The sequence below is a fragment of the Tympanuchus pallidicinctus genome, unplaced genomic scaffold (genome assembly GCF_026119805.1).
Source record: "Tympanuchus pallidicinctus isolate F22 unplaced genomic scaffold, pur_lepc_1.0 scaffold9, whole genome shotgun sequence".
NCBI classification, from domain to species: Eukaryota; Metazoa; Chordata; class Aves; order Galliformes; family Phasianidae; genus Tympanuchus; species Tympanuchus pallidicinctus.
Genome location: NW_026294813.1, coordinates 4,483,796 through 4,506,500, shown reverse-complemented (window position 1 = coordinate 4,506,500; position 22,705 = coordinate 4,483,796). Strand labels below are relative to the sequence as shown.

Genomic DNA, 22,705 nt, shown 5'->3' with positions numbered 1-22,705 from the left:
GAAAAAGCACTCCTATCCTGTTATCCAGGAAAACAGAATATATATCAGATACAGATGCTGGGTGAGGACTGACAGGTCAGGAATCACTACCTGGGGCATATTCAGACCTGATGAGAACATGAAATTGTGGAGCATCGTGGCCCCAACTGCGTCCCAGGAGATGGACATGTTCCAGGCCAAGGGCAACATCACAGGCAGGCAGCAGCTCCGCACTCTCCCTGCTGCCATCACAACTGGGTGGCCAACAGCCAGATACTGAGAGTGATGCCTTCAGCAAGTGTAAGTCACAGTGACAGAGCGGTGGGAGGAGAGACTCTGGGAGAAAAAGAGTTATTTAACTTAGTTATTTAATGGGCACACTGACTGTTCATCTTAGAATAAAATGGTGAATAATACAGAATAATTCAGCAGGTAGCGGCAAGGTCAATCCCCATTGCTTTTCTAGAGGAAAGAGGGAAGGTCTGATCTGATGAAGAAAGGTCAGGCAGTGAACGCACACAAAGTGCCCCTGCATGATATTACCTTGACTGTACCAAATGTGCCAGAAGAAACCTCAGTGGCAACTCTGCAGTCTGCACTGCAGTTGGGATTGCAGTGTGATGTGAATGAACTGAATTTGCTAGGGGGTTGGGTGGCTAAAGCAAACCAGAAAACACATGCCAACTTTAGAAGCATGCATTCATGATCATTAAAAGCTCTGACTGTGAGAGTAATGGAAAGGCCTGGGTTTTCATCACTGAAAAAGGTGACTGAGAAGGGGTAAAACAACAGTGTAGGAGTCAGTGACTGTTTTACTGGAGAAAAATAACAGCATCAGTGTTCTCTGCATCCTCCAGGAAGAAAAAGAAATATTCAGCTAAATGTGGCAAAGGAAACTTTTGAAGAAAATGCTCTTAAAGGAACCAATATTTTGGAAAACGTGAAGAATTTCTGTGGATTATTAGTTACACAAAATACTGGCAGCATATACCTTGGAAGGGACATTTAATCCTGTAAAAAAATGTTTTTGATGACACTTTCATAAACATCATCATGTCAGATAAAAGAAGATTCTGCTTGATCTAGCACAGCAACTGGGTTTCCAGATTACAGATCTTTCTTAGTTTTGTTGCAAGCTCTTGGTGTTGTTGCTTTCTATATAACATTATATAATCTACAAATACATTACATGGAAAATTTTTATCATCCCTTCCCTGTGTGAGAGCTGGTAAACAGCTATTTAACTAATTTTAAGATGCTGAGTCTGAGTTGTTTTATTTTGTATTTGATTATCTCATTCTGTTTTTGTGGAGAACCTCTCTGCCAAATTAGATAACAGCACTGCAGTGATGGACCCCATTAGTAACTTTCTTATACAAAAAAACCTGAAAGCTTCCCCCTCCCTTAAAAAAACAAACAAACAAACTAAAAAAACCCCAACAAAACAGCACCCTGAGACTAAAACCAAGTGCATAATTTTAACATAGAATAGTTTAAGTACATTTACAGTGACTAATGAGCTCTTAAAGAGCTGGATGATGACATTAATAATGAAGAACTCACATGTGTCTTAAAGGTACAGCTTCATTTTACAGTACTCTGGATAACTGGAGATCAACAATTACAATAAAAAATCCTTAAACTGTCATATTGGAATTATGACCATTGGTAGGCCAGAACGATTATACCATTTTTAAAGACCAAGAAATCTTCCAAGATACATATATTTACATTTGTAGATACAGTATTTGAAGATGGTTTGAATATAATAATTTTGTCTCAGCAGCATATATGGATACACATTTTCTACATTCATTATTTGTGAAGCTATCTTTGAAATGTATTAATTGAAGCTAATTATAGAGGTCTTACAATTCTCTTCATTTAATGCTATAAAATTAATGGACCTTCATTTTTACCTTCAGTGCAAATGATCATGTCATCTACAACCGCATGCAGCTCATTTTCTCATATGCTGAACATGATTAGTTTTGCTTAAACAGAACTAGAGGATTTGATTCTCTGAGTTTAGGCAAGAACAATGTCTCCTGATACTGTTTCAAAGGTTTTGTTATGATGTAGTGTGCTTAACAAACAGGATTTCAGAAAGGCACACTGAAACAAGATTAGACAAGTGAGCTCTAGAGGTTGTGGCCTGAGGAGGGCTCAGGCAAAAACAACAATGGCAATCCATAAATCTCCAATATCTTCAAGTGAAATTAGCCAGACATTACCACAAGCACTTGGAACAACAGAGGGGTAGCTGCTTCTGAAAGATTATGCCGTGCAGCTTGAAAATGTTTCTGTAGAGCTCCATCCAGCTCCAACAGAAGCAAATGTTTTTAATGATTTTAATGGAGGTTAGTTAAGCCTATACCCATCTTTTTTTTTTTCTTTCTTTTTTTTTCCCATCCAGTGTTATGTATTTGACTAAGAGATCATTTCTCAGAAACCAGAAACGTGTAACCAGTGCTAATCACAAAGCTTATTCTTTCCTTACTCAAGCAAGACAGAAGAGCTTGAGAGCAACCATTTAAAACATTATAAAATTAGAAAAACAACAATGCTCCTAGATTGTGTCTTGCAGGTATAACCTAACAATTTTTTGGTTTCTTTAACAAATGAAAATATTTAACACAAGTTGTTTGGGAGCAGGATACATTAATTTGCTAAAGTTGGAGCAATGTTCTGTTTGAAGAATTATTCAAGGAAAAGTGATTTTCTTTTCCTTATTCCCTAGCATACCTGTACCACAAAAGTGTCCTGTTGCTGTCTGGACTGATTCTGAGCCAAACCAAAGGCCATCTACATAGAAAAAGCAGTAAAGGTCACGAGGAAAAACTCTACCACAGGTCTGTAGGTAAATATGTTGGATATAGAGCATAGGTATCAGGCTGAAAGTCCAGAGGACAAACTCTATGAGTAGAATTGAGATTTCAAATGTCAGTCCTTCATGTTACCTCATTGTCTTGGTCCACAGGCAGTTCACTATGCCTTTATCTTCAGGTAGTGATTCCCACTCACACCCAGTCAGTGCAGAGACTACCTCAGTGCATGACTGATATTACTGGTGAATGCGCAGGGAATATTTCTGAAAAATGGATATTCACTCACACTTACATGGAAAGCTAGAGGTTCAACATCTTCCCCAGACAGCTACAATTTTGATAATTCCAGGCTTCTTCCATTACCTTAATAGAGTACGTTATATATACCATGCTGCACCATGAACACTCTATGGACCTAATATGTCTGCTTCTGTCTTAACTGAACACTGCAAAGTTCTTGTATCCCATCCCCAGCAGTGTTTTTTAGGTTAGTTAAGAACATCCACAGCAGCTGATGACTTTTCATAATAGTTTGAATGGTTGCTGAGAAGGACACATCTATGATCCTTTCTGCTTTGGTATTCCTTACAGCTCTTAGAACACAAACTTGCCGTAACTCATTTTGTAGTTCCACCAGCAGTAGGCACTGGAGACACTTAAACTCTAAATCTCTATACCATGTTATGTGGATAATTTTTAATGGCCTTTTTGATATAATCAAGGGTACATTGCCAAGCATCAATACAAATTTTTGCACTCCCAGCTGTTTGGAAGTCTTCTTTGCTATTAATCCACTATCTGCTATCTCAATTCCTGCCATCATATCTCTTAGAAACATTGCAGTTTCCATGCATTAGTCCCAGACTTCTCAGAACTGGGTTACTTCATTCTGACTAGCTCTTATTTGTATAAACAACATTTCTTTTCTTACAATTTTCTTCCCATTTCTTCTATGTATTTTGATACACGTGTTTAGATCTACATATGTATATAGCAATTCTACTGGTAATTATTATACTCTAAGAGCAGAAATTTTTTTCAGTAAATACCTATGTAGAAGTCAGTTCTCAGTGGTTTATATCAGGAGTGAAAAACCTACTGAAACTAAAAATCCATCAGAGCTAAGAGGAAATTCAAGCCTAGATATTTATTTTGCAAGTGGTTTTACTTATTATAAAGAGCCAAATCTTGAACCTCTGCGGTTGTGTGCTTCAGGGAGGATAAGATTTGTCCTTTTTAAAGCCCTCCACAATGTCACACCATGGGCAAAGAATGTATATTTTTCTAAATTACTAAATTTCTACCTTTGCATTCTCAGTCTGCGTGGTGTGTGCTCAGAGAGCTATTATTCACTTCAAGTTGTGGGTTTAAAAAAAACAGAAAAACTGACTAAGATGAACTCCAAGTATTGAGGTCAGCTAACTTCTTATAATTCATATTAAACTGAGAATTTTGCCTGGTTTTGGCTTTTTTGTTTGTTTGCAGAGAGTTGTATATCTATTCATGCTCACTTGGAAAGGCTGCAACCTTTGTGAATTAAACAACAAATCTGTGCAGCATTTGACGTATATTGTAAAATATGAGTTCAACGGAGCAGGAGAACTATGGTGAAAACATTTACGCACTTCCACTACACTCTTTATTGGACAGGGGAGTGTACCAGTCACTGTACAATGGCATTTGTCTTAGCCAGAAATGAGACTGCACAAAAAGCGTGATCCTGAGAATTGACTTGGCATGTCCTGTGTAGGATTGCTTTAGGCCCAAAGCTCAGTGCCACAGGTCATTTTAGGATGCATTTCAGGATGCAGTGAAAGCAGTGGGGAATACTTTCAGAAATCTTTGCAGAGCCTGGAACTGGAGAAACAAAAAGAAACACAAAAGAAAAGGTGGCAGTGAGAGAATAAGGGGTAAAAAGTAGCGAACCAGTTCCAGCTTAATTTTAAAATCAACTGGGAGCTCCCATTTTGCGTTGACATTAAGCAAATACATCTCTCTGATGTCTTTGTCCTTTCCTTTCCCTTTAGAACATACTCCAGTAAATCAATAGGATTCAAGTCTAAGATGATCCAGTTCTCATTTCTGTTGTTATTTGACTATGGATATACACACACAAAAAAAAAAAACCTACAAATTTTGAATCCTCTGTGAGATTAGAAATATTTAAGTAGTAACAGCAAGAAGGTGGTACCCTGAATAAGTCACCACTCAGCAGCCCATAAAGATACACATGGCATCCTTTGAAAGAGGAAGATGTCATTTCTGTATTGCACTCTCTTTGGTATTACATCCACCCAGCAACACAGATTACTTGATGTTACACTGAAGTTTTTATTTACTCTTGTTCCTTAACAATTCCAGAAACAGCCATGAGTGAGACAATTAATCCCCAGTCTGTGGAGCACTTCTATGTTGATACCCACAGCCATACTCTGAGAGCATCTTCAGCCTCACTCTGCACCATGATGCTGCTCTCCACACGGCCATAGCAAACCCCAGGAGAGCCACATCCATGGTGATGATGACTTACGCCTTTCAATTCCTTCTTGAGAATTCAGTGGAGGACTTGGCTAAATCAAGGGGGTTGTGGCTGAAGTTAGTTTGTGTAATTGCTTTTGCTCTTCCTCCCCTGTGAAGGTCATCACGTTGGAATCTGTAATAAAAACTATAATAGGACCGTGTCCAGTTCAGGGCTCCCCAGTACAAAATAGACGGGGAGCTCATAGGAGTCCAGCAGAAGATAATTAAGAGCCTGGAGCGTCTCCCTTATGAGGAAAGACTGAGTAAGCTGGATCTGCTCAGCTTTGAGAAGAGAATACCAAGAAGGGATTTGATTTGTGTTAATAAATATCTGATGGGAGGTGTGAGGCAAACAGATGAAGCCAGGCTCTTCTCAGTAGTGTGCAGCAATAGCACAAGGAGTAATGGCCTAAAACTTGAACATAGACTGTTCCATATTAACATACAAAAGAATTTCTTTATGGTAAAGGTGATGGAGCACTGGTTGTCCAGAGAGGCTGTAGAGTCACCTTCTTTGGAGATATTCAAGGCTTATCTAGACACCTAACGTGCAACCTTTTGTATGGAACCTGCTTCAGCAGGGGGGGGTTGGACACAGTGATCTCTTGAAGACCATTCCAACCCCTACAATTCTGTGCTTCCATGAAAATCTCTACCAGCTCATGTGTTTGATGTCCTAAAGAGCTCCAACTATGTATAGGTGGCAAGTGCTGAGAGTCCAGTTTTGGACCAGATTTTTAGCCCAGTGTTGGATCAGTATTAGGGAGACCCCTGGGTTCCTTTTGTTGCCTGTCAGATTTCCCTGTGATGCTAAGAGACCTCAAGTAATATCTTGTCACTTGCAAGGTCCCTGCATAGCAGTGTAAATAGTGGGAAGGAGTGAGAAGGCTCTTCTGAGAAGCACCCATGTACACATCTGCCAATATCTGCCAGCAGGAAAGATTTTGAGCAAATCTGCATTCATTTACATAACTTTCAGCTGCAGTACCTTCTCATTCTACAGATATGCAATAGCTAAATCCCATTTAAAAAAAAAAAAAAAAAAAAAGGAAATAAAAAAGGGAATTTAAGTCAAGTTAATTTCTGAGGTACCATAGATATAAAATATAAGCATCTCCAGTATCATTTTAGTGGTTATGAATTCCCTGGAGGGGGGTTATGCAGGCCTATCACAAAACTAGCTATTGTAATACAGACATTCAGACTCTCTCTCTCTCTCTCTTTTTCTTTTTTTAAAAAATTAATTAATTTATTTATTTTTTCCTGAGAAAGCAGTAATGCTGAAGTCAATTCTCAGGTGCCTTCTATGTACTTGAACATTATACTTGTACATGTTCACAACTATCTCAGTACTGGTCAAAAGACCACTAATAATGCTGAGTGTTGCTGGACTATCTGGCACCTATCTGACACAATCCAGCAAAATATTTGGAAGAATCACTTTATTGTTTGAGCACATATAGGTAGATTGTATAACTAACTCTTTACAGAATGAGATTTTTTTAAATTGTTTACTAGATGGACCCTAACTCAGTAAAATGAAGATTTGGCTTTACTGAAACTGTTCACTTGAACATGGCACCAAAAATTATATCTTGAAAATTGAAAAGGTTTTTCTTCTTTTCTAGTTTGAAAACAGAACCATATGTTAAACATTTAAAAATATAATGTGTTTCGGAGGTTAACATATTCTTTATATTATACTGAAAAGCTTTTTAACACCAATTTGTCTTGCTCTGATCAGCATTTATCTCCTCTTTTTCAAACAAAAGAATTTTATTTATTCATAGAACTAAATGTTAAGTATTCTCTGGCCTACATCCATAGCATTATTTGCTTGAAGAGAAAGGATTGCAGATTATTTTGCTAGGCTGACTTTTATTGCCCAAAATAACCCAAATTAGTAGATGCCTGCCAGTTTCTTCGTGCATGTTGATTTGGGCTTGGCTGCTGACTGGGAGTCTTTCTAGAAAGGAAATTCCTTTTACTTTTCCCCTTTAGTATCTGTTTTAAGAATTTGATAACTTTGGTGTTTTTTTTCTCCATTTTTAAATGTGCATCTTACACAGTAAGAACAGAGGTATGTATCTATGTAATGTAAATATATCTACCTTTATATACAACCCAAAAATATGCATACACTCATTTTACTTGACTGCTCCTCTGGTCCTGAGCAGATCTTTTCCTGTTCCAAAAGAACTGTAGTTCCCCAGCTGAAAAACAGAACAGCAGAACAGAGATATTATTTCATGTGCCTGGAGGTCCAGTAAAGGAGGGAAGACAGGGAAGCCTACCCAAGAGGTAAATCAAGTAGGCTGCTGCCTACAGAAGGATATTGCAGCCTGGAGAAGAGGCAGCACAGAATGGGACCAGCTAGCCATGCTGATCTCCAGATAATTTTAAGCTACCCGGGTAAAAACAAACTCTTCAGCAATATAGTATTTATTCCCTGGATCAGTCTGCAACTAGCAGTTCCAGTCCACAGAGTATATGAGGTTGAAATGATAAGGTAGTACTCAGATAAACTAATCATGATGGTTTAAAATCCAGTTCCCACAATTTTAGGATAAAAGCCATCCAAGGAAGTTAGAAATATCTCTGTAGAAAAAAGGCATCACTCTTGAGTCAGTTTCTGACCTCATTTACACCATCAGTAGAATATCTCTCCTTGGATTTATACCATTTCCAAGAGAGAGCACTTGTCACTCGTGCTGAGACGATGCCAACTGAGTGGCTCCACTACCACCCTCCCTGTCCCATGCGCTGCTCACCTAGGATTTCTTTCAAAACCACCCTACGCAGCATAGCATGAAAAAGTAATGTTAATATCACTAGACATATGTTTCTGTTGTGAAATTCTGACATCCAAATGAGTTTAAAATGTCTTCTCTGCTGCTGCCTTTTAATTGAAGCAGTAGTTGACAGGTTTTGGTGAATGTAGCTTTTAAATACCTGCTGGTATTCAATGGCCAGAATAACTTGATAAAGCAGTAAATATAAAATAGTTTAAGGGGAAATTGAGTTGAATAAGTCACACTCTTATCTTTTAAATGAAAAAATAAGAGATGTCTATTTTTGCAGACACTTAGGAACATGCAGAACCTTGCATGTTATGCTTTGCCATCAGTTAATGTGGAAATCAGCTGTCTTCAGTGACGATATATCGGTGGATCTGAGAGCAGTACTGCGGTCTCCATCTCATATCTCATGTGTTAATATAAAATTAAAACAAGACTCGGAGTTTTTCAGAATCCTATTAATATCAGATGTTTCATTAGTATGATGGAAGAAAGTCCATACACTATTATCACTTGCCAACTGGTGACTTCTGACTGTGAAGAAGATTTTGGGACATGGTCTTAGCCTCTGATTCATTATCTTTACTAAGACAGCACAAAGAGGATGAAGAGGCCTCCAAAGGCCCTCACATGTATTGGCTTGGATGTTCTCATCTGGTTTCACACTCTTGTCCTCACTTCTCAGTGGAAAGTGCATACCTGCATACCTGATTTCAATAATGGGTACTTCAGTCCTGGACCTGCACAGCAAGATGTATCTTTTAGGAAAGTTCATCATCTGGTGTAAACTACATCATGCTGCTTCAGCCATGGGAAGTGTGAATCATGGGGAAAGAAAAAAGTGAGCTCCATGAAAACAGTGTTACTGGCTCTTGGAATGTTTAGCACATTTCATTGGCTCCCAAATGCATTTGCTCTGTTCACAAATAAAAATTTGTCTCCTTTTAGTCCTAGACTTGAAAATTTAAATTAGCTTGACAGACAATGTAGGCTCTTTTTTCTTCACTCTTGTGATGAAATTCAGGAAAAACTTCTTTACAGAAAGGGTTGCTAAGATTTATGAGACTGAATGCATATAAGTCTATGGGGCCGGATGGCGTGCATCCCAGGGTTCTGAAGGAGCTGGCTGAGGTGGTCGCCGAGCTGCTTTCCATCATATTTGAAAAGTCGTGGCTGTCAGGTGAGGTCCCGGATGACTGGAGGAAGGGTCATGTCATTCCCATATACAAGAAGGGGAGCAAGGAGGACCCCGGGAACTACAGGCCGGTGAGTCTCACCTCCGTGCCTGGGAAGATCATGGAACAGATCGTCCTGGACAACATGCTTGATCACATGAAGGATGGGCGCGTCATCCGTGACAGTCAGCATGGCTTCACCAGGGAAAGGTCATGCTTGACCAATCTGGTGGCCTTCTGTGATGGAGTGACGGCATTGGTGGATAAAGGGAAGGCGACCAATGCCATTTACCTGGACTTGAGCAAGGCCTTTGACATGGTCCCCCACCACATCCTCACCTCCAAATTGGAGAGATGTGGATTTGATGGGTGGACACTCGATGGATAAGAAACTGGTTGAAAGGCTGCAGACAGAGGGTGGCCATCAATGGCTCCATGTCCAGGTGGAGGCCGGTAACGAGCGGCATCCCACAGGGCTCTGTCTTGGGACCAGTGATCTTCAACATCTTTATCAGTGACATCAATGTAGGAATCGAGTGCACCCTCAGCAAGTTTGCTGATGACACCAAGCTGAGTGGTACAGTCAACACGATTGAAGGAAGGGATGCCACACAGATGGACCTCAAGAGGCTACAAAGGTGGGCCCTAGTGAACCTGATGAGGTTCAACACAGCAAAGTGCAAGGTTTTGCACTTGGGCCAAAGGAATCCCAGGCATCTGTACAGGCTTGAAGGAGTGGTCCTTGAAAGCAGCCCTGTGGAGAAGGACCTGGGGGTCCTGGTAGATGAAAAACTTAATATGAGCCAACAGTGTGCTCTTCTGGTTCAGAGGGCAAATGGTATCCTGGGGTCCCTCAAAAGAGGGGTGGCCAGCAGGGACAGGGAGGTGATTGTCCCCCTCTACTCTGCTCTTGTGAGGCCCCATCTGGAGTACTGCGTCCAAGTGTGGAGCTCGCAGTACAAAAAAGACAGGGAGCTGTTGGAGAGGGTCCAGAGGAGAGCCACAAAGATGATCAGGGGACTGGAGCACCTCCCCTATGAGGACAGGCTGAGGGAGAAAAGAAGAAAACAGAAAAGAAGGCTGCGGAGTGACCTCATTGCAGCCTTTCAATACCTAAAGGGAGCCTACAGAGGGGAGGGGAATCAACTCTTTGAAAGGGTTGATATGTGTAGGATGAGGGGAAATGGTTTTAAGTTGAGGGGGAGGAGATCTAGGTCAGACATCAGGGGGAAATTCTTTACCCAAAGAGTGGTGAGGTGCTGGAACAGGCTGCCCAGAGAGGTTGTGGATGCCCCGTCCTTGCTGGTGTTCAAGGCCAGGTTGGATGGGGCCCTGGGCGGACTGGTTTAGCATTAAACGTGGAGGTTGGTGGCCCTGCATGTGGCAGGGGGGTTGGAGACTCATAATCCTTGAGGTCCCTTCCAACCCTGGCCATTCTGTGATTCTGTGATTCTAAGCACTGGAATAGGCTCCCCAGGGAGGTGGTTGAGTCACCATCCCTGGATGTGTTTAAAAACCATTTGGATGTGCTGCTCAGGGACACGATTTAGTAGAGGGTTGTTAGTTAGGGTAGTATGGTTAGGTTGTGGTCAGACTCAATGATCTTGAAGGTCTTTTCCAACCTGAACAATTCAATGATTCTATCATTCTAGGTGAAAGTGGAAATTCAGAAGTTTTGCCAGAAATGTTATCTCACGTGTTTCATCTTTCTCTTTCATTTAGAGGCAGCTGAACATGAGACTTTACTATGCAGCTGACTACACAGTAGGAAATTACCAGCACCAGAGACCAGGGCTTTGGGGATGCATGAATAAGGGAGATGGAGCAGTGGCGAATGCTGCTACAGCTCCTAATTGTGCTGAAACAACTTGCCAGAGCATGTCATGCCAGGCCCAGAGCTGAAAGCAGTGGGACAGTCAGTAGGGAGAGTTGAAGTGAACCAGCACTGGGGGTAGGTTCTGAAACATGTAGCTGAGTGGCCAAAGGTACTAGCAGAAAAGAAACCACAAAATGTAGTGAACTGAATGTACCCACACTTGCACTGACTCTTCAGAGAAATGAAGCTGTGGAGACTGGGACTGCACAGGACAGAGTGTGCATAGCTGTAGAGGAAGAAGGGGAATTCCTCATCCCTTGTGTGAGATCTTGCAAAACTCTGGGAGTGCGTAGAGAGTAGACAGCATGACATTGGGCACCATCATGCTGGTTGCGGTGAATTCAAGATGGGAGTAGAGGTGGCGTGGGCTCTAGGAGGTTGGATTTTAGGGAAGAAATCCTTGTTTCCAAGACTAGTCATGGAGGATAAAAACTGAAGCAAGCATAGATGGGATTCAGCTTCACAAAGTTAGCTGTAGCTGAGATATAGACAGAAAGAAGCTTTGGCAACATCCTAATTTAATTCTAAAATAGGACATCCTGACTCGACTGTCAACATTACCTGAAATATATCTGAAATATCTTGGCAAATCTTTCACAGAATCATAGAATCATGGAATCACAAGGTTGGAAACGACCTACAAGATCATCCAGTCCAACGGTCTCCTCATCATCATTGCCACCACTGGCACTAAACCATATCACAGAGCACGTCATCCAGATGCCTCTTGAACACTGCTCGGAATGATGACTCCACCACCTCTCTGGGCAGCCATTCCAGTGCCTGACCACTCTCTGAGAGAAAAAGTTCTTCCTTATGTCTTTGCACTTAAGAGGTTAAGATGAGTTGTGTCCTTAAAAGCTAAGAATGATTTAGGTATGTATCAGCTTTCTAGAAGACTTCTGACTGCTAAGCATGAGCTGGTAAAATTTACCTCTGAATTCAGGAATTTTCTAGTCATCATCTGTGTAATGCCCACTTAGTTTAATGAGTTATACAGAAGATACAGAGCCAGTTTAATGACAAGCAACACCATTCAATAAAAAAGATTTAAAAAAAAAATATCTGGATATTCTCCTCACACGTACCTTTAAAATCCCCAGTTAAGCAATAACAAAGAGCATAATGACTTCTTCAGGAATTACATGAGAGTACATTCATTTTAGTACTTGTCACCTAACTCTAAAACAACATTACCAAAGCCAGTTCATCAAATATATGTGTACTTTTCCTAGGCTGCTTGATAAGAGGGCAGCTAGAAAAGAAAAAGGTGTACCAATTTCATAATATCTATTAAATAATGAAGATACCTGAAATATTTCCCTTCCCTTCTTAAAGACTTGGTGAAATATTTCCCTTCTGTTCTTAAAGACTTGGAGGAGATATGCCACTGCTTTCTAAGACATGCATTAGGCAGTAATACCAAGGTACTTTAACTTATATATCTCCCTTTAAATCAGTGAGGGTACAGATGACAGTAGATTAAGGAGGATCAGTGCCCTAAAACAATTACAGCGGCGGGTGCACCCACCTGCTCTGCTGCTTTTCTGAGGCCTTCTGACTTTTCCTTCTCTTTTGGTGTCCAGGCTTGCCACTAAGGTAGGATTCCTACTACCAAGATAGGATAAATTTCCAATAGCATGATGATTCTGCCCTGCTACCTGTTGCAATACTCTGTTTACAAGCTTATTTTCCATTCCCGATGCTCAGAGTCACTTTGAGAAGCGAGGTTATTCATATACAGGTTGAGTTTTTTAAAGTAATCATATCCTTATCTTAATAGTTCCCAGGAACTTTGCAGATGACACCAAGATGATGGTACCGTTGACACTCCAGAGGGAAGGGATGCTATCCAGAAGGACGTGGACAGGCTAGAGAGGTGTTCCCATGCCAATGTCATGAAGTTCAGCAAGGCCAAGTGCAAGGTCCTGGATCTGGGCTGGGGCAATCCCAAGCACAGATACAGGCTGGGTGGAGAGTGGTTTCAGAGCAGACTGAAGAGAAAGATTTGGGGGTGTCAGTTGATGTAAGGGTCAATGTGAACTAGCAATGTGCACTTGCAGCATATTGAAGCATAGAAGTGTTGCATCAAGAGAAACATGAGCAACAGGTCGAGGGAGGTGATTTTGCCCCCTACTCTGGTCTCATGAAACCCCACATGGAGTACTGCATTCAGTTCTGGAGCTCCCAGCACAAGAAGGGCAACAAGCTATGTGAATGTCCTCCAGGAGAGGACCAAGAAGATGATCTGGGCTGCAGCACCTCCCCTAGAGGGACAGGCTGAGAGAACTGAGACTCTTCAACCTGGAGAACAGAAGGCTCAAAGGCACCTTCCGGTACTTGAAGAGGGCCTAGAGAAAAGCTGAGGAGGGACTTTACATAAGGACATACCATGAGGGAATAAGGGGAAATGGCTTTAAACTGGAAGATGATGGATTTAGACTAGATATTAGGAAGAAATTATTTACTGTGAGGGTGGCTGTGGGAATACAAGAAAGACTATTCACTGTAGAGCAAGATAAACAGCATGAGAACCAAGGACACCCTAGAAGAAAAGAAAAAGCAAAAGGAACAGCTCATTGCTCTGATTGGATAAGTGCCTACATGCATGATTAAGGAGTGACTGTAGAATACTCTTTTGACATGCAAAGGGAAAGTTATAAGGGCAGATGGAAAAGCTAAAAAAAGGAAACTTGTGAATGTATATATGTGATGTGAGAACTTGTAATAAGAGATTTGGATCATTCACATCTGAGACCGTGCGTCGGATGCTGCAGGTGGTAGAACAGTGGAACAGGTTGCTCAGCATGGCTGTGAATGCCCCTGCCCTACAGGTGTTCAAGGCCAGGCTGGCTGGAGCTTTGAGCAACCTGGTCTAGAGGGAGGTGTCCCTGTTTATAGCAGGGATGTTGGAACTAGATGGTCAGAAAGGTCCCTTCCAACCCAAACCATCTATGATTTCATGATTCTAAACCAACATTCCTGTTTTGGGTGCTTCATGGGTCAAAATGTTAGTGCAGAGCATCAATGCTCCATTACTTACATCCAGTAGAATAAACTCCATCTAAATAGTATGCTTTTTAGGAGTGACATAATTTTGATGGCATTCTTTGTCTTACCTCCATGCGTTAGTCTGGGATGCATGAATACAGGTGAATGCCAAACCCTCTACTCTCAAAAGCTCTTCAGGAACCTAGATCTGAGGGCTAAATCAGAACTCCTATGTAGTCTTCTATGAATGGGATCTGGGAGTCTGAACAGGTACCAGTGTTGGTGAGAAAGGAGCAGCTGCCATCCCTGCAACCCATCTCAGTCTGATGGGATACAGGCAAGGTGCTTCTCCAGTAATATGGAACAGGACCACTCTCCTTCAGTCTCCTGTCCATACAGAGATGTCAGCTCTCAGCAGCCTCAAAAGTGTCCTGATGTGGTCTACAGAAGAACTCTGGGGTGGGAGCTCTCTGCTCCCAGGGCTGTCATTGCAGGGCTCTCAAAGGCTTCCCTGCACCCTGGCTTCACCTTGTTCCCAAGGTCCACAGCACTGCTGAGTGCTAAGGAGGATTTCTTCCCTCTGGGACATTGTTGAGAGAGCCATCAACAGAAAATGTACAAAAGGCTACAGCTGTGTTCAGCTAAATTAGAAAATTGAAGTACAGAAGGGCAAGGAGTTTCTTGATTACTTGATTAATTCAAAGGTCGATGCATTTGAGATTTTCTTATCCAGAATCAACATAGGCTATTTTTAAACATTTCTCTTTCCCTTGCGCTTTTAATCAAGCAGCATCTATACTGATTGGATATACTGTTGTTTAAAAAATTCTGTGATTCTGGGAACATAGACAGGAGTTATTAAGGAAAGACTGTTGTTCCTTTTACCTACCATCACTAATCAGACAGGAGAAATCCCCATCCTACTGTTGAATTGGGTTGGTCTCCTAGTTTCTGTATTATTAATTACATGAGTTACTGTACACCAGTATAGGAGCAGCTCCTTCTCTTGATTCCTTGAGTTAACTCTTTCACTTGCAGTTTTCCACAGGAGGCTGAAGTCAAATCACTGGCTTTGAATGCAAATGGTCTCCATAAGCACTGTCTGCAAACCAGGATGAAGTTACTAAAAGGAACTATTGGTTTTGTTTTGATCTGCATGTGCATCTCTTCCCTGGAAGGAAATCAGAAGACACTTAAGATTACATTTACACAACAACACCCAGCAAAAGGTTATTTGTACTGAAAATAAAAGGATTAGTTTAGTCCTCTAATCTATTGTTACAAGCCTAATTATTTAACATGTCTTCATTTCATTAATGAATTGCTATTTTTTACATGTATCTCCTTCCCCATTGCTTTTGTTTAAACCTCCTGGTGGGAAGGGAGAGATTAATTTTGTTGTGCCTTAATGAAACTGTATGCTACATTAAATTTAGCCATTTGGCATGCACCGCCAACACCACCATTATGCATAATGAATTACTTTTTGTGAGTCTCAAACTAACACAGACCTTCACTGTTCCTCCACAGACAGTGACAGCACAGCTGGCAGACACACCATGTTCAGTTGTTATCTTGAATTTACATGGAAACCTAGAGCAGTTGCTCTATGCTTGACACAAGAATACAGCTTTTGAAAATTCTTTATAAAGACCTGGAAAGTTGACTCAAAAAAAATGCAACTGTTTTGAAGGGATGCGGTAAGCGCATTAAGCTTTGCTGTTATCTACCATGAGCTGCATTTGATATTCGTATGCCTGTGGGTGGGTATGTATGCTCATTCTGCAGCTGCACACTGAGCTCCCAGCAAGGCAGCATGTGCTTCACGTGGGGACCAGCCAATCTGTCTGCCCTCCATGCAGTTTACCTGCGTGTATGTGTGCGGTGCAGATTATCATATGTTTCAGCTGATGAAACTTTTAGCAAATGAACTCTTTGCCTCACAGGCAATCTGCTGACCCTGACAGAATTTTTCTTGTCCAGCTTGCTGCCAGTGAAGTGACAGAGGGAAATAACTGATTAAGCATTAATCATTAATGTTAATTGATTAAACATTAAGCAAACCAAGCTTCTTTCTCCCAGATCCAACATTCTGTCACCTTTGGTTTCTTTGCTTAATGTTGTTGATCAGAAGTGCTCAGTCTGCCTATCAGTGGGGCAGGGAAATGCAACTCTTCAAGAGTCAGAAGCTCAGTGTCTCCTTTCTCCACGCACTTAGATAAATCTGAGGATCTGAAGGTCCCAGGTATCCTCTTCTGCAAAAGGCTGTCACCCAGGAGCGTAACAGTGGAGCTATTCAAGAAGTAGAAAAATAAATGTTGTCCCATACTCCTACTCCAGCACCTTGTGTCAAGAACAGTTGAAGGCTGGTCATTGCAGCTCAACCTCCATCATACTTATCTCTCTCTTTCTATCCTCAGTGCCAGATCTGGAATAACAGAAGTTGTTTTAATTTTGGAAGACAAATGTGGCATACCACACAGTGTGTCTGATAATTACTAATTGACTGGTGTGCCAAGTAGCCTCTAATGCATTAGTGACACCTGCTGTATTATTATGTCCACTTCCATTGCTGCTTGTCTTCAGCCTCAGTATCCTCAGCTCAGAGCAGTTGCCTCTTTTTTATGTGCCCACACTGAGCTTTGCTAACCATCCTGGCCTCCATAGGCAGAACAAAATTAACCCCAGAACAAGACAGGACTCTGGGGTAAAGTGCAGCAGATCTGTAGAGTCTGTTTTATTGTCTGCATTCCCATAAAAAGCTTCACATGCCTGTGGAAGGATTTCATGTGTCTGAGCAAGATAAGCAGCACTGGGACTAGTGTTTCTGAGGTGGTTTGGAAGCGAGGATGATAATAATGCATTTAAAGAACAAAGAGATTTTCTTTCCTTCTGGTAAGAGCAGATGCTCTCAGATTTGCCTCAGTGTATCTCTTTTACATTTTTAACATTAAAACTTCATAGAGAAGCTCTATATCTACAGAAAACCATCTCTATCTCAGCAGACTTTATTTAGTTGGATCTAACTTTGATATTAATGCTGGTCTGAGTAAATCCATGCTGGTCTCTAGAGCGTCCTTGCAGTTGTGCCGCCCTTTGAACTTACAGGGACAATGTCCATTAAATGTTCCAAACTTCTGACCTGCCAAGCTGTTTTCCACATACTTGCAAAGTTAGATTCTACTTCACAGAATACCCAGAGAAGGGAGTTTCTCCTTCTTTGTTTCCAGCCTACCAGAGCAATTTTTTCTCCTAAGACCCAATTACAATTTCCACTTCTATCTTAGAGGATTCATTTATTTTTGAGAAGTGAACTTAACCTACCATATGCTTATTTTAGTTAAAGGTTAGGTGGAGAGGGCCACTACAAATGAACAATAATAGGAAATATACACTCTCTAGTAAGAATATGTTACATTCCTAGTGCATACCTAGTGCTGTTTGCTGATTTTATGTAGTTGGTGCATAATATTCATGAACAGCCTTGAGAGGACCGGTGTCCATCCCTACTTTTGTTACCCATTCTGCCCATAGACATTGGTGACTGCTTTCTCCCATTATACTGCTAGTAGTACTGAGTCTCACTGCAGAATCCTGTTCTCCCTAAGACCTGTTATGGACAGGTTAGATACCTCTTCCAGCTGCTGGATGCCTAAAATGAAGAAGTGTCCTCACTTTTCAGTGATAACTGAGTCTTCTTTAACCACACAATCATAATATTGGGTGTTAAAAGGTAAGGGGGCCTGTGAGAGCTGGTCGGCATTTAAGCAGCTCTTCTTCCAAGCTCAGGATCAGTGCGTCCCTGTGAGGAAGAAATCAGGAAAGGGTGGCAGGAGACCTGTGTGGATGAGCAAGGAGCTCGTGGTCAAACTCAAAGGAAAGAAGGCCCATAAAATGTGGAAAAAGGGTCTGACCACTTGGGAAGAATACAGGAATGTTGTCAGGGCCTGCAGGGATGCGACGAGGAAGGCTAAAGCCCGCCTGGAATTAAATCTGGCAAGGGGATAAGGATAATAAAAAAGGCTTTTTTAAGTACGTTAACAGTAAAAGGAAGACTAGGGAGAATGTGGCTCCCCTGCTAAGTGACGGGGGTGTTCTGGTAACAGGGGATGCTGAGAAGGTGGAAATACTGAATGCCTTCTTTGCTTCTGTCTTCAGTGAAAAAGCTCCCCCTCGGGAATCTGAGACCCTGGAGGTTAGTGAGAGGATCTGGGGTATGGAAGACCTCCCTTCAGTCAGGGAAGAGGTGATCCGAGAGTGCCTAGGCAACACCAATGTTCACAAATCCATGGGACCCGAGGGGATGCATCCACGGGAGCTGAGGGAGCTGGCAGAGGTGATTGCTGAACTGCTTTCAATCATCTTAAAAGGTCTTGGAGGACGAGGGAGGTGCCTGAAGACTGGAGGATAGCCAATGTCACTACGGTCTTCAAAAAGGGCAAGAAGGAAGATCCAGGCAATTATAGGCTAGTCAGCCTCATCTCTGTCCCTGGAAAGGTGATGGAACAGCTGGTGCTGGATGTCATCTCCAGACAACTGGAAGAAGAGGAGGTTATCAGGAGTAGTCAGCACGGGTTCACAAGGAGGAGGTCGTGCTTGACCAACCTGGTAGCCTTCTATGATGCTGTCTCTGGCTGGGTGGATGGGGGGAGAGCAGTGGATGTAGTCTACCTTGATTTCAGCAAGGCTTTTGATACTGTCCCCCACGACATCCTTATAACAAAGCTGAGGAAGTGTGGGATAGATGAGTGGACAGTGAGGTGGGTTGAGAACTGGCTGACTGGCAGAGCGCAGAGGGTCGTTGTTGGCGGTGCAGAGTCTGGTTGGAGGCCTGTAAGCAGTGGTGTTCCTCAGGGGTCGGTGCTGGGTCCGGTCTTGTTCAACATCTTCATCAATGACCTTGATGAGGGGATAGTGGCCACCCTCAGTAAGTTTGCTGATGATACGAAGTTGGGAGGATTGGCTGACATGCCTGAAGGCCATGCTGCCATTCAGCAAGACCTGGACAGGCTGGAGAGCTGGGCAGAACAAAACCAGATGAGGTTTAACAGAAGCAAGTGTAGAGTCTTGCATCTGGGGAGGAATAATCGCATGCAGCGGTACAGGTTGGGGGATGAGGCTGCTGGAGGGGAGCTCTGCAGAGAGGGACCTGGGTGTCCTGATGGACGACAGGTTGGCCATGAGCCAGCAGTGTGCCCTTGTGGCCAAGAGGGCCAATGGCATCCTGGGGTGCATTAAAAAGAGCGTGGCCAGCAGGTCGAGGGAGGTGATCCTCCCCCTCTACTCTGCCCTGGTAAGGCCTCATCTGGAGTACTGCGTCCAGTTCTGGGCTCCCCAGTACAAAAAAGACAGGGATCTCTTGGAAAGAGCCCAGCGGAAGGCCACAAAGATGGTGAAGGGCCTGGAGCATCTCTGCTATGAAGAAAGGCTGAGTGAACTGGGTCTGTTTAGCCTTGAGAAAAGGAGACTGAGAGGGGACCTGATCCAGGTCTATAAATATCCAAGGTGTGGGGGGCAGAATGGCAAGGCCGGACTGTTTTCAGTGGTGAGTGGAGACAGGACAAGGGGAAACGGCTGGAAACTGCAGCATAGGAAGTTCTGCAGCAATGTGCGCAAGAACTTCTTTACAGTGAGGTGACGGAGCACTGGAACAGGCTGCCCAGGGAGGTGGTGGAGTCTCCTTCTCTGGAGATGTTCAAGACCTGCCTGGATGCCGACCTGTGCGACCTGCTGTAGGGAACCTGCTTTGGCAGGGGGTTGGACTCGATGATCTCTGGAGGTCCCTTCCAACCCCTACAATTCTGTGATTCTGTGATATATGTCTTTCTAAATATGTGTACATATACACACTGATGTGTATGTGGCCATGTACAGCATTTCCAAAGATTTTCTGCTGTAACCAGTGACAACGGCCTTCTAATTGGGAAATATTTTCCTGAGCAGATGCATGCTGACTTGATCTTGCAGGTGCCATCCATTGCTTCTGAACGTGTTTGTAGAAGACAGGTTTTTTTTAATCTTCTCCTGTAATCAGCTCCCAGGAGACGAAGCTCTCAGTTTGTGCAAGGTACAAGTATTGTACACTGCACCAACTCAGACACAGAATTCTGAAACACTGCCTAGGTCTCGTCTGTGCCAATGTAGCTGTTATTAATACCTACATGTATGATAAGATTAACAAGATTTCTCAGACAAAACCAAGTAAAACAAAGCATAGTAAAAGCCAGTTCTGTGAGCTGGATAAGAGTTTAGAACTCATCGATAAAAATTAGCAGCTATTAATCCTGCACACACTCTCTGCAATTTGTAATTACAGTCATTGAAGCTAACAGGTACACTGCAAGACTGCAAAAAGGGACACTGTCTATAGAATTAAATTTGCAGACATATAATTCTGATTTTTTTTCATACGTCTCTGAAAAAAGCAAACAGAACAGCTTGGCGAAACGATGGCAAGTCATTTTCCTCAGCTGGCAAGGTTCTTTTCTAGGAAATCCTTCTTTGTTTGCCAATGGACAATATTAATAACAAGGACTTCACCTGAAGGGAATAAATGCACAAAAACTGCATTAAAGTTACATTAAGGGGTACATTGTAAAGTCTGATTTATTTAGATCCACAAAAGTGTGGAAATTTACTGCCAACTGACACACTCTATTTAGCACGCCCTGGACTGCTCTGTCACTGAAGAGAAGGGGATGCGTAACTTCAAGCCTCTTCCCTGGTGCCTTATTGTGCTCATCCCTGAAGAAGTTGCTGCCTGTTGCCTTCACTGGTGAGAAGGGAGCTCTGCTAAACATGCAGCTTCATGTGTGATGACTGATGCAAATCACTCAAAAAGCTAACTTTCCTTAGAAACTTTGGACTACAATTACATCTGTTATGTTTTCCTTTAATCTTTGAAAGAAAGGTTTCCAGCTGAAGCAGTGAAAAACATCAACTGTGCCTGCTGGAGGGCTTGGCAGGGCACACTGCATCACACCTTTCATCCTGAGAAACTGCAGAGGACTTAGTGGGCATACAGGGAGTGCATGCCAAGCACATGTGGCATGCCATCTTTAATGAAAGTCTAAAGAATAACAGACCTATTGAAGGAAGTTGTTAGTTTAAGTACAGGCATGAAGATATTTTACCCTGTGTTAGGAGTGAGGCCCCTGGAGAAATGAACATTGCCTTAGTTTCTAAGATCCATGAAGTTCTGCTTTGTCTAATGGGACTAATAGTTTGGATATTGATCTTTGAGAAGCATGGAAGGTAGCAAATGGAGGAGCACACAGTTGATTGCATGGTGTGTAGAGCAGTCCTTAGAGGCCCACAAAGCATATGCTGCAGCCTGGAGTTAATTCAGATACAAGGGAATTGAGTGTAAGGCTGGATGTCAGGGTGCCTTGGTTATATTCTCAGTATAGGGATTAGATTTCACACTGGAGATAGCATAACTGGGAAATTCAATTTGGCATGCAAAGGGTATTGAGTTAGATACGTTACTTTAGAGACCTATATTCTCCTCTCTGGTAAAGGAACGTAAAACCTAGTTCAATAATGATAGCAGTCCCGTTTGGAAATATTAGCAACAGTCCTTGGAAGAGATACTCTTAAAGATTTTGCTTTTGGCCAAAATCATTGTATTACATGGTGTCTTAAACATGTTTTCTTCTCTCTTTTTCCGTAATCTGTAATAGGCACAGGCCTTTGAAGATGTTACACTTGGCTATCTGTGAAGGTAGTGACTTACACTAAGGGAGTTGAAAGGCAAAGTATAGCTGACTGTCTTCAAGCACTTTTCAACCCTCCTACAACATTCACATCACTTAGGCCAATGTTTCATTTGCTGCAGTGCCTGTGGTGAAGTAGGAAGGACCATGCTCAGGCCTGTAGGGAAGATTTAGAGGGGCTGATTGCTGCCTTTCTCATTGATTTCTAAAAAAACCGAGGATGCTCTCTGAGGTTGTGTATTTCCTGTATATATTAGATACTTTTTACTGTGCGCCAGCACTGACTTTCTTGTTGACATACAGAGGGAGCTGCAAGTGTTATCCCAGTGAGAAGGCCATCTCAGTACAAAGTCTCCCACGTGGGGAACTCTTGTAGCAGCAGCACTGTATTTTCAGCATCTTGATGTGCAGATGGACACAATCTGTCATTCAGGCAGTACAGGGCCTGTGAGCCAGCTTCTCAATGCACACCACCTCTCAGCTTCATCGTCTGCCCTGAAGCCAGAGTGCAGGGTGAGCAAGAGAGAGCAAGTTTGCATTACCAATGAAATCTAGTTCGAGTCACTGTATGAACTGCACAGCTCTGCTGCCTCCAGGCTGTTTCTCTCCTTGCTCCAGATCTGCCATTTCCCTTCTGCTGTATCTCAAGCATGCCAATCTTATTATGACACAGTACTGTGGAACACCATCACGTCTGTTTCCAATCAAAGGGTGGTAATGAGTAAAATGAATGGATTCTATCAAGATGTTTGTGTCAGGTTGTTAATGTACAAACTGATACTGAATTCAGTGGATAAAGATAGTTCATAGTTAAATGGAGATG

General features: G+C 42.3%; 2 protein-coding genes across 2 annotated transcripts in view; one reads left to right on the top strand and one right to left on the bottom strand.

Moving 5' to 3' along the window:
* The window catches only part of LOC128074290 (uncharacterized), a 497,996-nt gene extending 478,326 nt beyond the window's left edge, over positions 1–19,670 (bottom strand). The window contains exon 1 of the mRNA XM_052669992.1: positions 18,839–19,670. Coding sequence (XP_052525952.1) covers positions 18,839–19,402 — 564 coding nt within the window. The 5' untranslated portion in view covers positions 19,403–19,670. The remainder of the gene's footprint in view (positions 1–18,838) is intronic.
* The window catches only part of NDUFAF2 (NADH:ubiquinone oxidoreductase complex assembly factor 2), a 354,445-nt gene that overhangs the window by 325,202 nt on the left and 6,538 nt on the right, over positions 1–22,705 (top strand). The window lies entirely within an intron of this gene.